General features: G+C 37.9%; 1 protein-coding gene across 24 annotated transcripts in view; it reads left to right on the top strand.

Moving 5' to 3' along the window:
* The window catches only part of Sgip1 (SH3GL interacting endocytic adaptor 1), a 206,530-nt gene that overhangs the window by 124,106 nt on the left and 64,979 nt on the right, over window positions 1–17,445 (top strand). For all 24 annotated transcript variants that reach the window (XM_074079829.1, XM_074079847.1, XM_074079850.1 and 21 more), the window contains 4 exons: window positions 10,327–10,351; window positions 11,260–11,311; window positions 12,795–12,880; window positions 15,772–15,864. In XM_074079829.1, coding sequence (XP_073935930.1) covers window positions 10,327–10,351; window positions 11,260–11,311; window positions 12,795–12,880; window positions 15,772–15,864 — 256 coding nt within the window. The remainder of the gene's footprint in view (window positions 1–10,326; window positions 10,352–11,259; window positions 11,312–12,794; window positions 12,881–15,771; window positions 15,865–17,445) is intronic.

Here is a 17,445-nt window from a genome sequence, read left to right as displayed (position 1 = left end):
TCTGTTTAATCTTTTCCGTTGGAAAGATCCAAGATTACTTTCCAGGTTCTGGCATCTGTGAGTACTTCCATTATTTCTGGATCCCAACGCTTATACGGCCCTGAGTGCAAGTTCAGTGTATTTAGGGGACTCGGGTCCATCTTGGACGAGGCTCTCTGGACTTGGACAATCCAGTTCCAGCTCTGCTCCTTTATAACCATGTGACCTTGGAACTCCCCTGAACCCCCTTTCTTCAAAGGTAAATTAGAGACAATAACCACATCAACCACATAAGGTAAAGCAGTTGTAAATTCTCATTGAATGTTAGCTGTCAGTATCATCCTTATTTTTGACCTTCACAGCAATCCTACCAGGTAGCAATTATCCCTGCTTTACAAATTTCAGAATTGAGCCATAGAGTGACTTTCCTAAGAATATCCAGAAACTAAGGGGTTAAGCTAATTTGAGTACATAAAAGCACATACTCCTCCTTCCACCATGGCAATTCTTTTAAAGCTATTCTATTTTAACCCCCAAATTATTTTGGTCTATAGATCGAGAACCTGGACCTTGTTAAACACTTTCATTTCTCAGTGCCACTTACCAAAGGGCTGCATCTGAAAAGTGGCACTAGGCACATAGCCCCTGTCTTAGCCCTCTACTATTCTGAAGCATTCGTGTTTGCTACAGGAGAAAATTCCACTCAGGAGACCCGATCACACAATCCTACACTAATGTCTGTGTAAAGCTATGCTACTTCCTGGAAGCCTTTGTAATGTGTGTTAGCACCTGGGGTCACTAATGGGCAGAGGAATTAACAATTAAGTAGGAGCTAAGTGAAATATTTATAGGAGCTGGTGGGGGAACCATTACAAATGGGGCCACATGCCTTGAGTCATTTATAATTCAGCCTTATTTCAGAGAGAAATTCACCTTTCCACATTTCAGAAGATGTTCTCCTTTAAATATTTGCGTAATTTTAATGCCCCACCCCCCAAAAAAACAAAGGAAATTAGTAAACATGAGTGCCTATTATATACCTACCACTATGTTTGGGGCTAGAGGAAGTTCATTTATAACCATTGCTGTGAGTTAACAACCAAGTAAAGACATCTAAATACTACAGAACAAAACAAGAACTGAAACAATATACGATGGGTACCTTTGTTTTCCCTGAGGCTAATAAATGCCAAGCAAATAGAAAGGCCTTTCTTTTTGAACAAAAAGAATGTGCAGCAAACAAACAAGAGAAGGGAACAATTTATTCTGACTGGAAATCTTGGAAAAGGTCTCATGAAAGAAATGTTGATGGCCTTGAAGAATGAGTAAGCTTTTGACTAGGGGAGAAGGAGAAGCCATAAAAGGCAGAACTAGTGTAGGAACAGGTGAGCAAGCCTGTGAGTGCCTGGCACATTCAGGAGGCATCAAGGAGAGTGTAGCTTAGTGCAGTCTTCACAGGAGGACAATAAGGGCCTGGAGGTCAGCTGAAGCCCATCGTGAAGGCATTAAATGCCAAAGAATGAAGTTTGCAATCTATTCTCTGGACAGTAGGGAGGGTTTTCAAGGACACAGTAATATATTCACCTCATTATTTTTGGAACATAATCTCAGGAGAGTGAGAAGGATGAATTAGGAAATGAAGCTGGAAGTAGAATCACAGGCGAGGAAGTACATGTAGGAGGCTTGTGAAGTGCTAATGTCAGTGAGAGATGACAAGGCCCTAGAGGGGCTGGGGACCACACACCAGGGGAAGAATGCCTATGGACAGGGGAAAATGAAATATGGGATCAAAGAGGAACTGGTGGCTCTAGCCAGACTGCTTTGGGAAGACGTTAAGTACCAGGTCCCTCAGTGAGACTGGAGTTTCTAGAAAAAGCTCATCTTATTTCCTCCCATGCCTGGTTCAATGCATTAATGGCTTTTTTCCAAGCTTACTTCTTGCAAGCCCATTTCTACTTTCAAGGCACAAAGCTGTTTGATAAATGTAAATCATTCCAAAGAAAGCTCAGAATGTACACCAGTAAAGACCATACCCATGTCTTCTGAAGCTTGAAATAAAAACAACACCTTTAGAAATGACCATATCAGACTTGCACAGGAAACACTTCTATAGAAGTAAGCTCCTCCTGAGCTTTGAGCATTTCCTCTTGAAAATGCATGTCAACTCTCATTTTCTCTTTATTTTTCCTCCCCCATGCCTTCGCTTTTAGAGGAAAAGTCCGGTAAGAAATAACAAGTCCTTTTTTCCATGTTTTGGCCAAACATGTATTCTGTTCATTTTCACCATCAGCATAATGTGTTTAACACCTAAACAAGGTTTTGAATTTTAAAACCAAACCTTTGTGAAGCAGGACAAGGTCTAATTATGCCACATGGGGAAGAAAGGAAGTTGGTTGCTAAGTGATTTTGCAACCCTGTTATTAAGGGCTCCAGGGTAATTTTGTAAAGATTCACCTCTGCCTCCATCACAGGCATATGATCAAATATTTTACATCCTAAGTTTCATTTGTTGCAGTTTTCACTTGAATTAGTCAAGATACATGTACATACCATGAGTAAGGCAAACATTTTTAAGTTAATTTTTTGTTTAATGTACAATCTAATAGCATCCTAAGTGTTTGTGAAACTGGCCAGGAAAGGGGACTTGTAGAAGATTTAGGACTTTTTTATGTTGTTGTTGCTACTGTCAGTTTTTGTTTTAGTAAATCAAAATATCCCTTCATGGAATTGTCAAAGACTGGAAAAGGGGATTTTTATAAAATGTAAATCACTGCCTGGATGTTACCTTTTAGTGCCAGTGGGTTATTTTTAGTTGCAGCACAAATCTGATTTGATGTACCTACATCTTTTTATTTTAGAGCATCATGGAATAAATCTTGAAAAGAAAAGAAAAATATGTTCTTTTCTCAGTTGCCTAGTTTATTAGAAACATGTTCCCAGAAGTCCGTGCATGACTGACACAGGTGACTGCTGCTGAAAAATACAAACATGTTTTCATGTTTACAAACACCAGGAAGTGGTTGGTTGGTTCCCATTAGCTTACTTAAGGGGTTGCTGCAAAAAATGCTGTCACCTCTTACCTTATGCGTTGGCCCAATATCAGTAGTCACTTCACTGGAATAAAGTGCATGTGTTAGGAAGAAAGGGGAGAGGAAGGTACAAAACAGAAATGAAATTTCAAAACATGAGCCCAAAATAAAATAAACACCTATAATTATGATTATGACTTTGAGTGTTACTGAACTAAATGGCCCACTTCTTTTTTTTTTTTCTGTTTGTTTTATTATTCATATGTGCATACAAAGCTTGGGTCATTTCTCCCCCCTGCCCCCACCCCCTCCCTTACCACCCACTCCACCCCCTCCCTCTGCCCCCCACCCCCTCAATACCTGGCAGAAACTATTTTGTAAATGGCCCACTTCTAATGACTGTGTGTCACATGTTTCATGGCCGTACATTGCTGGTGCTTTCTAGTAAGCTTTCCTTATGTGTTGCCAATTTCATGTATTTTATGTGACCCTGGATTTTTCTCTGAATTAACCAGATTTGGCCACTACAAATACTGAAATTTGCTCATGGTACTTCTGAAATCCTCTGTCCCTTATTGGCTCTCCTCCTGTTGTCCTTATGGTCAGACTTGACTTGGATTATACTTTTTCATTTTCATTTGTGTGTCTTCAAGGATGAGTCCACACACACTCCACTGCATCATTTTTCTTGGTCATGTCTTTGTTGGTTCCTCAGCCTGGGTATTTCTGAATGAGTTGGTTAGTAGCGGGTTCTTTGATTTGTGTCCCACATGGAAGATATCTAAGCATGTCTGATTGGATACAGTACATATTCTCTGTAATTGGACTTATAGTGTACAGGAGCAAGTTTAAATATAGACAAGTATCTACAATCCTATGCAAATAGATGCTTGCCAGATAATTTGTCCTCACCCTAAAGCATTTAAAAACAACAAGGAATGGTGGCTGGGATCATAATAATAAACTTAATGCTCATACCATCTAATGCTTTTTCTGTAATGTGAATCACTTGATTTGCTATGACTAGACGATATAAAAATGTTCAGTACTTTGTAGTCTATCATCCATCTTCCTCTGTGTTTCCTCATAGCACTGAATTTAGCAAATGAAGATATTTTAAACCTTCAAAATTTGAGGCTGGTTATTTAGTGAATTCAACAAGCAAGACAGATAATGTTTGGTTACTTTTCATAAATCTGTCAAAACATTTACTCCCATTGATGAAGACTAAGGTATTCTAGGGACTGGGGGTGAAGCTCAATGGTAGGGTACTTACTAGCATGAGATCCTGAGTTCAGTCCCTAGCATCACTATGTATGTGTGTGTGTGTGTATGTGTGTGTGTGTGTGCGCCAACTAAGATACCCTAGTTAAATGAACTTGCTACTGTTATGCAAAAAATAACAAAATATATCTATAGTATGATATAAAAACACTGTGGAAATTTTAATGGCATAGATTGCAGAATTTTCTTTTTAGGAAGGCAAATTCATATTGAAAATTGTATAACTTTTGAAGTAAACATGTTCTAACCAAAGGTCTTCATTTTAGTGACCAAATCATATATTAGCAGTGTTTACCCACTTCAAAAATAGCCTCAAAATAGAGTTATCTCAAAAAGGGAAAAATAAAATGATTTCCAGAAACTTCTCCAGAATGTATAAATGACCAAGAGAATTGAACAATTCATGTTTCATTAAGAATGTAAGAAATTTGGTCAGAACACAGTAGGACAACTGTAAATTTTCTGAGTAATGAGGTGTTCCAGATATTATGAGAACTTATGTGTGCTACAAATGCCTGCAATCAGAGACAAATTGGCCACCTGCAGATTCTTTATTCAGTTGTGCAGTTAAATACAATTTTACCCCGTGTTTAAAAACTAGAACATTTCAAATCTAAATAAAGAAAATCTGGATGTTAATTTCTCTCTAAAGATCTAGTGGTAGTAGGCCCATATGCTCACAGAGCAGACACAGTGACTACTGACCCACACCCGCCCTGACTCCTAGCTCCACCCACTCCTCCCCGTAAGCCTCCGGACGTAGACCTTTTGGCTTCTAGGATTCATTGAGACCAGATACTGAAGTTAATTTCTTCTTCTACATATGGGTAGAATATAGACAGAATGCCAAATGCCTTCAAATTCTTGGAGGAATGAGTAAAATAAAAATTTTAACAGGCAAAGACCCTTGTCTCCTAGCTAATAATTTTGCTGACCCTTTTGTCCAGCAGAGCTCTTCAGGGGTGATAACATACATTAAGCCTTTCCATTTGACTTCTGGAAATCTTTTCCTTTTGAAGGGTTCAGGTAGCTCTTAATTACAGACCATGCGGCCTTCTGCATCTGTACTTTGCACAGCTTCTAGCCGTGTCTTTGGATTCTGGTTAATCAGGCTGTGACTACATAAATTTAAACAGCTAGCTCCTGATGAAAGGATTTTGCAAATGACTTTTCCAAAATGCTATTGCATAAAGTTGTCTTTTAGAAGAAAAACTGCAACCATGAACCATTGCTTAAAACATGGTTTTAAACTTAGTGGAAATTAAGACATGACTTAATTTGAGTAGATTAATTTATTTGAAATTACTTTGAAAAACATTTTGTATAATCTTAAATTGATAATGTTTCTTATGTTTAAGGTTCTGTCTCTGTGTTGTTGCAATCTGCATCTTAATTTTCATTATTGTTCATAATTTTATGTTTGGGGAATTATGTCACTTTTAGTGCCCTGCGTGCTGTATTTTAAACATTTGTCATGAATTTTCCACATTTCCTTTAGAGAATTTTCAGATGGTCACTAAAGAATAATAAAGTCTAAACCTTCATATAAAAGAGTAAAATTTCCTTTAAGCATGTTACAGGTTCATAAGAGAATTTAAGCCCAGAACTATATATATATATATATTTACAATATATATATATATTTACAAATATATATATATATTTGCAATATATATATATATATATTTACAAATATATATATATTTGTATGTATGTATGTAAGTGCATTTATGCACACTGAAAGATTTATAAGAAAGGTGGAATCAATGTGGAGTAGTACCTCAAAATAAGGTAAATAATTAAGTCAAGTCTAAACTATTGCAAGTAAATTGACTTTAAAAAGTATGTCTAGAGTTCTAGGTACTGACAAAACTGGTCTGAGATTCAACCCTGTTGGCCACAATGGCTCTCTGTTTTAGGAGTTTTCCAACAGCGTTGTCCTTGGATCACAGAAAGAACAGGACAGTGAGAGCTTGAGAATCTAAATTCTGTCTCTGGTTCTGCTAATTTAGTAGCTGTGTGGCTCAGAACCTCACTTTTCTTTCTGCGTAATAAAGGCTTCCCAGGAAAAAGACTCCAAACTTTTGCTCTGGAGAGTGGCCTCTCCTCCTCATTGGAGCAACCTCCTACCACCTAGATGTTTGTGCTCCTGGCCTCTGTTGAGGAAGGTTGCCTCTGGGGAATCCCACATTAGCCTACATCCTGAAAGCAAACCCTGTCTATCTCCTTCCCCACTGACATCCTAACACTCCTTTACTGCAGAAAGTTTATAAAGAGGAGAGCAATCAGAGATAGTTGGGGTACCCTCACAGCAGCCACAGTCAAGGTTGGAGGAATGAAAAAGAGAAGTCACGTGTCTGCTTGGTGTGTTTTCCAGACGTCACCTGGTCCACGAATGTCCTGTTGTTGCTGATCCGTTTTCCTTGTTCCCACCTGTGTTTGTCACAGGCTCCTCATCTTCCCCATCGCTGGTCTACCCACTGGTAGATGCTACGCAAATGACCAGGCCAAGGACAGATAATTTTTTTCAAAGGTCCTCAGAAGACACATTCTAAAGAATAATAAAGAGAAAAAATCCAAAGAAGATGGCTCTCTGAATCCTGCCTGATGATTCAGGGGCTCCCTGTAGGACCTATGTATGTGGGAATGCACCTCATCTATGATGCTCAATGTCCTTTCACATAGGAAAACAGCCTTCCTTGTGTTAGCTCTTTTCTAAGCACCCCCATACACACACCAAATAATCTGCAGGAAAACTCCTGATGGCAAGACATTAAAGGCTGTCAACAAAGATTGAGTATGTTTTTCAGCCTTGCTCTTAGGTACACATAACTAAAACTCGGGCATCCATGTTAGCAAAGCTGTATTATACAACAGTCCCCCATTAGGGTTCTCCAGAGCTTCCTATGGCTGGAATCAGCACTCGACACAATGCCTGCCTGTCTTCTCTGGCCTGATTATTTGGAGTGCATGTTTGGTAGCTGTCTTGCCGTCTTTTCTTACACAAGCCTGTTGACTGATCCATCATTCTCTGACTAGGTGTCTGTTCTCTCTTCCTTTTTGCTGATCACAGAGGCGCAGCCCGGTAAGAACTCTCAACATTTTTACCTTAAACATGTATAGAGAAAATTGCTTACAAGGCAAGGTGGTCAGGTTAGTTTCCCATTAAATTTCTGATAACCCAGGGTAAATGAAGCAGAGGAACTAGGGTTACTGGCTGGAAGCCTCTGGCTCTTTAAGAGCCAAGGACATATTTTAGAATTATCAGAGCAATTTCCATAACAGAGTAAGTTAATACATGGAAATTCTAATACTAGCGCCAAATCTGAAAAAAATGTGTGTGTTTAAGGACTACAGATTGGCCAGAAAGAACCAGAGAAGTTCATACAAAAGTGATTTAAAAAAAAGAATAAAACCACAAATAAAGGAATCAATTTTAAAGCCATTTTGTTTTAAAGTCTAAATTCAAAATATGTTCTTAGGCTATAACATGCTTTGGTCAGAATACACTGATACATACTTATAATTTCAGTTTTAGAGAGAGAGACATATTTTCAAGTCAGTACATCTAAGTGGTCACATAATTCTAAATTCCATTACTGAGCACAACTTTGGCAGGGTAGATCAATGGTAGCTCTCATTAGTCAAAGTAAAATCTCAGTTGCTTTCCTTAGATTGGAGTATGGAGAATTCAAAGCAATAAAAACGAATCTTTGCTACATTTGAGTAATCTCATCCACCTAGTCAGTCCCTTAAGAGAGGAAATGAAACTAAAAACAGTGCTGTCTGAAAGATCCATAGGCTTGTGTCAATCTGTAATCAATTACTGTTTGGAGAAAATGCTTAGCCGTAGATGACAATTTGGTAGTTCTCTGAGGGTGGAAGGTGGCGTCTCCAGAGACTGCTATTCAGGTGTGATGATTCCAACCCAGCTGTTGGTGACATCCCAGATTATGACAGATTACTCTTGAAGAGTGAATTGATTAATTCAAAATGAAGAAAATTGATTCACAAGATCCATATAGCAAAAAACAGTCACTGAAAGAAGGAAACTGTGGTTACTGGTGGGAAGTTTTAATTCAGTGGGCTTCTTTTCTGATTGTGGTTTGTGCAGCTGATAAGGTCTTAACCTTGCTCTAGACTTGTCTTGCTGTAGTGTCAAGGTCACCAAAGACCTGTGTGAGGGATTCAGGTGACGTGGCTGGGGCTTTCTTTTCTGTTACTGTTGATTACTTGAATATTTATTCCTTTCTAAATTGTTACTTGTTTATTTTTTCTACTTTCTAAACAACAGAGTGTGTGTTTCTTCCACACCTGGCTTGCACTTAATATGCATGAGGAGTGTTTAATAAAAATGTTATAGAGGCTTCACTATCTTTCAATAATAAGTAGCTATGGAATAAATTGAATACCTGGGAACTGATTAATACAAAAGAGGCTGTCTGCCTTTCTTGGTTTCTTGAGTATTACATTTTTAATAAAGGGAATAGGGCAGAAAGACCAAAACCTCTTCACTTCAGCCCCTGGCAGCTCCTAACAGCTGAATTTCAGTTCTCACCTTACTGGGTAGCCCTCTTCTTTCAATGCCAGATTACTAATATTGTGATTGATTATTTGAAATTAAAGCCCCATATCAATTCCTTCAGACCTTATTAATACAATCCTCACTATCTGAGGATCTATAACCAAGAAAAAGACTTTAATTCCATTTAAACAATTTGTTCTCTGGTTATTTCCTTCTACAGAGCCATATTATCCACAACAAATGTGTATCCAAACTCCCCCTCGTGAACTTTAATAGAATTAAATGGCCATGTTTATTACATTATTTGCTAATAATGTAATAATTCTCTTGTCTGACACATAGAGTAAAGAGAAACAGATTGCATTTTTATACCAAAAAAAAAAAAAAACCCAAAAAGTATAGTTTGAGAAATTAAGCCAGCCACCCGAAAACACCTAATGGATATCAGATTAAAACTGCTCCTTTATCATAAATGGGTTCAAAATGGTACAGAAAACTCTAATCCATCCTCAGGAAAGATGAAAGGTACTTATTATGGGTCTATTCAGAGGTAGATTTTGTTCTGAGCTATTAATGTTATCTTCTGAGAAGAAAGCGTATCTGTGACCATAAGGTTCAAGCCTTCATCGTAATTAGCAAGTAGGGAAAAAATGTGTTTGGTGGCTGCTCACAAGGTTTATTCATTGTCTCACCCCTTGTAACACTTCCTTATACTGCCATCACCCCCCAACTATGCCTCTACCTCTCCTAAGGCAGGCCATGCCAAGCCATGCCCTACTCATGATTTCTGACCCTCCAGTGATCCACTTTTCTGGTAGTACCCTATGCTAAGAAACTTTCAGAGCTCCAACTTTGAGTCAAAACTTTATGTAATCAATTCTTCTATTATCTGAATAAGTTTATGGCAAGGCATTGTAAACCTAGAGGTGCCTTGCTCAAAGTATTCCCACTGGCTGGGGGCGGGGATCCCCGGTTCCCTGGATAAAACAGCCCACTCAGTGGCAGATGCCCCAAGTTTCCCTATGTTTTAACACTCTCTACTTCTATCTTTTTAAATCTCCTTAGTAATGGATGACTGTTTCTGCTAGAAACTTGGGTACCCCATTTGATCAGGAGCTAACAGTACTCCCAAAAACACTATAGAATTTTCAAACATCAAACACATGTTAAACTTGGATTTACTTTCTTATCTGCTAGAGTTCAAGAGGGCTCTTGTTTTTAATGGACTAATATTTGTCTTGATTACCATACCTATCCAGGTAAGGGGTTTTGCTCATTCCGATGACTTGTGATTGCCCCTCCCTTTCTCGCCATCCTCTTTGAGTAAAATGAAAACTGATTTATGTGTGAGCATCTGTAAATTCTAACCTGTATGCAGTTCTGACACAAATATCATTTTCTCCCTCTGCATATCTTTGAGCTCAGTTTAATTACGATGACAGAAATAATACATATTGTAAATAACATATATGTGGTCTTAAGCCTTATAGTGTTTATTTCTAATTCTAGGGTGCAATTAAAAGGAACTTATCCAGTAAGTATATCTTAGCTACCAGAAATAGAGTATGGTTTAAAAGAAAGAATAGTTCCTCAGATCTTGGAGCATATGTGCATTTGAATTATATACTTGGGCTTTATTTTTAAGGTTTACAGTTTGTTATTTTTACTTTTACATCAAAGAATTCTTGTTATACTAGCTAGAGGATCTCTGTGGGTTCTGAATAATTAATGTTTTAAATACTGAAAATGAATAAGTTTTTGGGGAATACATTGCTATTTTCTTCCTATATTTATCAACTCTTGCCATATCATTTAAGTTTATAAATGAATTTAATCAAATGTATTTATTGATAGGGGAGGGGAGAGGAGGGCAAAAATAACTTATTTATTTATATTATATTTGATATGAAAATTTCAGTCAACTATTTAGGTTAGAGTATAGGTACAGCATAATGTTCCTCTGCTGTATACAACACATTCCAGGGAATTCTAAATTCATGGTTCATAGTTAGCGATACAACATTTTCTTGGCATTTCAAGAAAAGAGCAGGCAGAGAATGCAGGATTTCTGTACTATGTACATATGGCTGGCGTATTCTTCTCTTACGGTAATTGGGAGGCAGAACCAATCAAGGCAGCAGACATTTGAAGAACAGAACCTTATTCCACTAAACTCAACAGTACACAAATCTTTTTGATGGCTTGTTTATAGTAGCTCCTTGGTTAATGAAGGTTTACAAATGCAAGAGAAAATACCACTACATATGCCAAATACATGACTGCTACATGCCAGGGGAGAGGGTTTGCTTTGCAAAGTTTTCATATTCAGTTACTTATTGATGAGATTTAAATTTCTAAGTGTTTCCAAACATAGTTCTTATGGCACATCAGAAGGGACTGGTAAAAAATATGCCTAAAAAGGTTTTTTGTCCTGTGCATCAGGTGAAGAAGTGGCAAGACCCAGGCGTTCCACCCCAACTCCTGAACTTATAAGGTAAGCACAAAAGATATAGTTATGTTTCATGCAAGACATCATAAACTTTTAACAATTGCACAAACTTCCTTTGAGCTAAACTGTCAGCTTTTATTAAATGAAAGGCCTACCTGTATGTGTAAGTTCATATGTCCATAGCATGGTTGAAAGGTACTATAATTTCTCCTACGTGCAGCCCAGAGAGCCCTTTAGGGAGGTAGCATACACTTATCTGAAGTAACTGCCCATCAGACTGTGTGGTCTCCTCATTAATGAGAGGCTAAAGTTCTGTATAAAGAAGACTTGTTTTCCAGAATGCTGATCTGAAATATGATTACGTTGCCCTAAGAAGAGAAGCATGCATAGTTGGATACAATTTTAGGATACAGTCCACCTGCCACACACCAAATGAATCTCCTGTTTTGCTTTTTGTTTTTAGCAAAGCATTGTATTTCCTTTACCATGTATTCTTTGTGTGAAATATTATACAAATAGGCATTGTTTTCCAAAAAGATTGCCATTTCTCTTTAAAATGTTGATCCTCTTAAGTTTTTTTCTCTCCTCCTCCAACTTCTCCTCTCTCCTCTTCACCTCTCGCTCCTCACCACACACCACAGAACTCATTAGGGTCAATGAGGGGAATCAGGACTGGAAAAGAAATGGAGAAGGTTGTAAGCCTTTTCTCAGCAATGAATCTAAATTAGTACTTAGGAAAAAGGATGAGAGTTTTGCTTTACCATCTTCCCCTACTATCTCAATATTCTTCTCTCTTTGGGATACACAGCGTTGGGATATTAAGAGGTTAAACTAGTTCATTGGGTGGGAGGCAGAAAGGATGAAATTAGATGCTGGGTGACTCAGTTTCTTATTCAAATACAAACTTCCTGGGTAGCTTGTCACTTAATATCCTATACTGGAATGACCATAAACTACCTTAACTACAATGAGCAGATGTGGTGAAGACGAGTATAAATAGGTCTTAGACTGGATGTGATGGTACATTCCTGTAATCCCAGCACTTGGGAGGCAAGTGCAGGAAGATCTAGAGTTGAAGGCCAGCCTGAGCTACAGAACAAGATTCTGTCTCAAAAGCAAAATAATTAATTAAATTTAAACATATATGCACAATTTTGAGATCTTAGGACAGAAACATGCTTTGCAATAAACAGTCATCTCCAATATTATTTCTTATTAACCGAGAGAATTATGATGCTTTGAACGAGCTTTTCTCCTCCAACTTGTTTCTGTTGGACCAGTACCTTGGTCCTCCACTGAGAACTCGGGGTCTTATCTCCTACCAATACTCTTATCCCAAAATGTATTTGGCATCTTTCTATAATACCTTCTGGCCTTACGGAAGCTTTGTATGCACACGCATGCATGCATAATATACAAATACACACACACCTTGTTTAACCAAAAAAAAATACTAGCCTATATATGTTTTTTGAGCATTAAATTTTGAGCCGTCTCTCTGTGTTTTGCCTTGACCTGTGTGATTTAGCAAAAAGCCTCCAGATGACACTGTGGCCCTTGCTCCCCTCTTTGGCCCACCATTAGAATCAGCTTTCGATGAACAGAAGACAGAAGGTAGGAAAAATGCTATTTTAAATGTGCATATTTTGAGGTATATTCTTAACCTATCATCACACCCTTATGGGAAAGAAAAGTTCCAATCTAGGTGTGCTTTCAAGAATGGAAATTTAGTATATACAACTCTATTATTTTAGGACTTGAAATTTTACTTCCAGAAATATCTAATGGCTAACAAGTTGAATTCTTGATATAGGTCAGTAAAAATTAATGCAGATCTACACAAATCCTTACCAGGGAGTAAATGCTTTGTGAACCAAACAGCTGTCATGTGAGGTGTTAGCAGGAGAGTGAATGAAGGCAGATCTTCTCATACTCATCATGGTCACTGTCATTGTGATCTAGTCTCTGATCACATTTACTTTCTTTTCCCCCTCTTCATTGGAGGTGGCAATTGGATTGCTCACCACAGCCACTGCTGGCTTATTACCCAGGAATTACTCATTTAGCAACTTAGAGATAAAATGCTCTGGGAAAATGCCTTCGTTGCTGTCATTACTGTTGGCCTTGCCTATTAGATATTTATTCCTAGAATTAAATGTCTAACTTTTTTAATTAATCATGTTTGGGATGATTATAAATAACGAATAGCTTGCTGATACACAATAACTTCTCTATAAAATGGATCTAATCTATTCCTGAAATGTGTTTCTGTCCAATGCATATATTTCCATTAACTGTGTTTGATAATATAGAATGTCTTTATTAAAGTAGTTTAACTTAAGAACACTAAGGTAGCCAGGCATCTGTGGCTCACACGAGTAATCCTAATTATTTGGGAGGCTAAGATCACAGGGATTGAGGTTCAGGGCCAGCCCAGTCAAATAGTTCTCAGAAAAATAGCCAGAGCAAAATGGTCTAGGAGTGTGACTGAAGCAGTAGAGTGCCTGATTTGCAAGTCTGAAGCCCTGACTTCAAACCCAGGTCCAACTAATAAAAAAAAAACACAAAGGTATATATATATATATATATATATATATATATATGCCAAATGGTATTTTTCTCTTTCTAAGACTCATTGGGTAACTTTCCTTAAGTGTAAGGACAATAAAACTTGAAACCATAGTGAATAGGCTAACCTACAGTTTAAAAAGAGGCTTCAAAGCATAATGAATTATACAGGATAGAATTTTGTTTCATGTTAACAGTCAGGAAGTAAATAGTATGGGATGGTAGAGAAAGTAGCACAGCTCTGCTACCCTCCACAGATAACGCTCATCTCTGAGCCAAGGGGTTTGCTCCAACTCTCATCCCTTCCCAGTCAAAAGGAAGGAGGTAGGGGACAGCCAAAGGAACTCACTGCCAATTCTTACTTATAAGAGCAAAATCTAGAAGAGATATACAGCACTTCCAACCAAAGCCCACTGGAAAGAATTTGGTGCCATGTGATCAGCTAAAACTCTTCTACTATGGAGAAATTTAGGATGGATGTGGGAAATAGCCAGCAGTCAGCCACACCAAATATTTCCAATGATTTAGTTAGTAAAATTCATTTAAAAATCTCTAAGTACTCCTTCAGTGATTCAAATGTCTATAACCTAGAATCCCTACACAAACTGGACCTTGCAGTAAGGCAATTTGTCTTATTGACTCAATCTCGAATTTAATATGTAATTGTGATCAGTCTCTAATTTAATTACATAATTATACGGTTTTGATTTCTTGCACCTGAACCTGCCCATGTAAAGAATTCCATAGATATAGGGAAGCCTTATATGGAAAATAGAAACAGTTCTTAAAAATTAAGGTGGTGTCCCACACTGAGGCCATGAAAATAATAATGCTGCACAACAAAACAGAGTTAAGATTACCTTTGAGGTTTCAGAGAAAGAGGAGATACATATATCTGCACTCGTCAGAGGGTCTACCTTGACTGTTCTTTATGTGGCTTCAACCCCCAAAGTTCCATAAAGTTCCAGCATTTGAACCAGACACACTGTCTCTTCCAATACCCACCCGCCCTTCTTATCCACTCAGTCTTCTTTTGATACTTAGCTCAAATTTAAAAGACCTGTGGTAGGGGGAAATCTATATTTTGGAGTCAGGTATGCCTGGGTCAGATCTTAGTTCTTTTACTTGTTTGATGACAAGTCACTTACCCACTCTAATCTTTGGTTTCCTCACCTGAAAGTGATACTGATATCAACCATACGGTGGTGCTAAGAGAACTGAAATGCATAATAACAGCCACTGGCCTTGTGATAGATGCTTTATGTAAATTTTATCCACTATATTTATATCTGCTACTTCCTTCAAACCCCTCTGTAACTTCTGGGGTTGCTCTTGTTATCTCCACTTTGCACTGCAGGAGGGAAGCTCAGAAAGGTTAAACGACTTGCCCAAGGTTCTACAGTAAGTTCTTTTAAAATATTCACCAAACATTTTTAGAAAAATTGCTTCTCTTTATGATTCTGTAAAATGTTTATTTAAAAACCCTGGAAGATCTTTTAAATATAGGAATCATGGCACAGAACCCAGACATTTTCAGTTTTGAAGCATATTCTTAGCAGATTTTAAATAAACCAACTTGCAACAAAACAAATGTCCATGGAGTTAATGCCTGAATTTTCAAAAGGGTACCAGAAATGGAGCCAGTATGTGTACTGATAGTCAAAATGTCCTTAAGTGACCAACCAGGAAGAAAATGTGGATTCTATTTTGAAAGTCTTTATTTAGCTCTGTATACACACACGGACACCCCCGTCCACCCACACACACCACATTCCTGTTTCTATCCTCTTCTCAAAAAGAATGAAAAGCAGCACACTCCTAAATTAATCTTCCATGTGAAGCAAGGGGGAGATAATTTTGTGAAGTTCAACTTTAAGTTGAAATTTTAAGTTCTAAAATCTAACTTACCCTAGGAAATTCTCTTTTTATGTTTCCAGTCCTTTTAGATCAGCCTGAGATATGGGGTTCAGGCCAACCAATTAATCCAAGCGTGGAGTCGCCAAAGTTAACAAGGCCTTTTCCCACTGGAAGTAAGTTATATGTCTACTGTCTAGAAAAATAAGTGACTCATTTTACTGTTTGTCTGTATAGTGAAATCAGGCAACTCCTAACAGGTCAATGTAAGCAACATTTGGAACCGTACAATATTATGAAGAGATGTTGTTACTCTAACAGTTTTTATTTAGAGCTAAAGAGACCAGGGCAGGTTATCAAAGCAGGAATAAAATAATATATTATTAACCTTGAATCATAGCCTCTTCTGACATCCCACATGCTCATTTGCTATTCATTCATTCCACGTATATATGTAAAAGTCAGACACAAATGAGCTGAAAAAGAATCTTACTGGGCTGGGATGTAGTGCTTGCCTAGCATGCACAAGGCCCTGGGTTTGATACCAGCACCGGAAAAAAAAAAGACAAAAAAAAAGAATCTTACTATGTTCCACTCACTGGGCTATCACATGCCACAAAGTTGAACACTCGGATAGGGCCTCAGCTAGTCCTATAGAACTGTGGCTACAAGGATGAGAAAGTATGCTTTGAGAGGAAACAATGAGTTGCAAAGCAAGAGAAACGAGGCTTTGTGATAGAGACAAGTTGAGACCGGAGAGCAGGACAAATTTAGGTCAAAGCAGCCATCAGCCCTGCCTACTCCAACATGCTCAGGGACCAGACAAGAAAGTCCTGACAATCTTTACAATCCTTCACCTGTGGTGGGTTAGACTGTTTGGACTGAATGGTTGACTCATTTGGTCAAGCTATCTGTTTGATGGCTTTATTGAATACTCCTTTCAGTAAATTGCTCATAGAAATTATGTATGAGCAAGATGCTCTTCCAAATGCCTTGGGAGGACTGGCTATTAGGAAAAGGAGTTTGGGGAAGGTACAAAGCATGAGAGGTATTTTTACTCCTTTAGCTCACATGCAGACAAACTAATACTTTCTCTAGTTCAGAATCCCTAGGGCTTAGCTTTTTTTGGTGCCTAAAACTGATCTTAAGAATTAGCCAAGGGAATTCATAATTTTATTTTTTAAAAAAAGGTCATTTGTTAGGATTATTATTGCTATAAAACCATGTAATGCAGCCTTCCTAGGAATATTTTCCTCAAAAACAGGATAGGAAAAAGCAGCATAATTATAACTCTTCTTAAAGTTCTGAACTTTGAAAGATGTATTTGAAAAGATTTGAGCCATAATAGCACAATTCGAGTGTTTCTCCATCCCAATGGGAAACCAAGCCAGTGAAAAAGCCCTAACTTCCTTCCAAAGCATTCTTTATGGATCCGAGCTATCCAGATTATTCCCAGAAAGCTTGTTCCAAATGCCAAGAAGGTAAACAAAGGAAATGTTGACATAGATGATGTATGGGTGTGAGGCCCACTATAGGTATTTCCAGGAGGTGAGTTTTATGTGCTGGGTTTACACTTCACTCAGCAGAAGCCATTGCTCAGTTGATGGGCACTGTATAATTCTGCTCATATTGTCATTGCAACCCAAGTTAACTATTTTAGAGTGTTAGAATTTATGGTATTTTATATTTTGCTGATTATGATCTTGACTGACTTTTTATAGGGATCATTAATAAGGAGCCTCTGTCTCTTAACTTCT

The sequence above is a fragment of the Castor canadensis genome, chromosome 7 (assembly GCF_047511655.1).
Source record: "Castor canadensis chromosome 7, mCasCan1.hap1v2, whole genome shotgun sequence".
Taxonomy (NCBI): Eukaryota; Metazoa; Chordata; class Mammalia; order Rodentia; family Castoridae; genus Castor; species Castor canadensis.
This window is presented reverse-complemented; position numbering and strand designations above follow the sequence as displayed.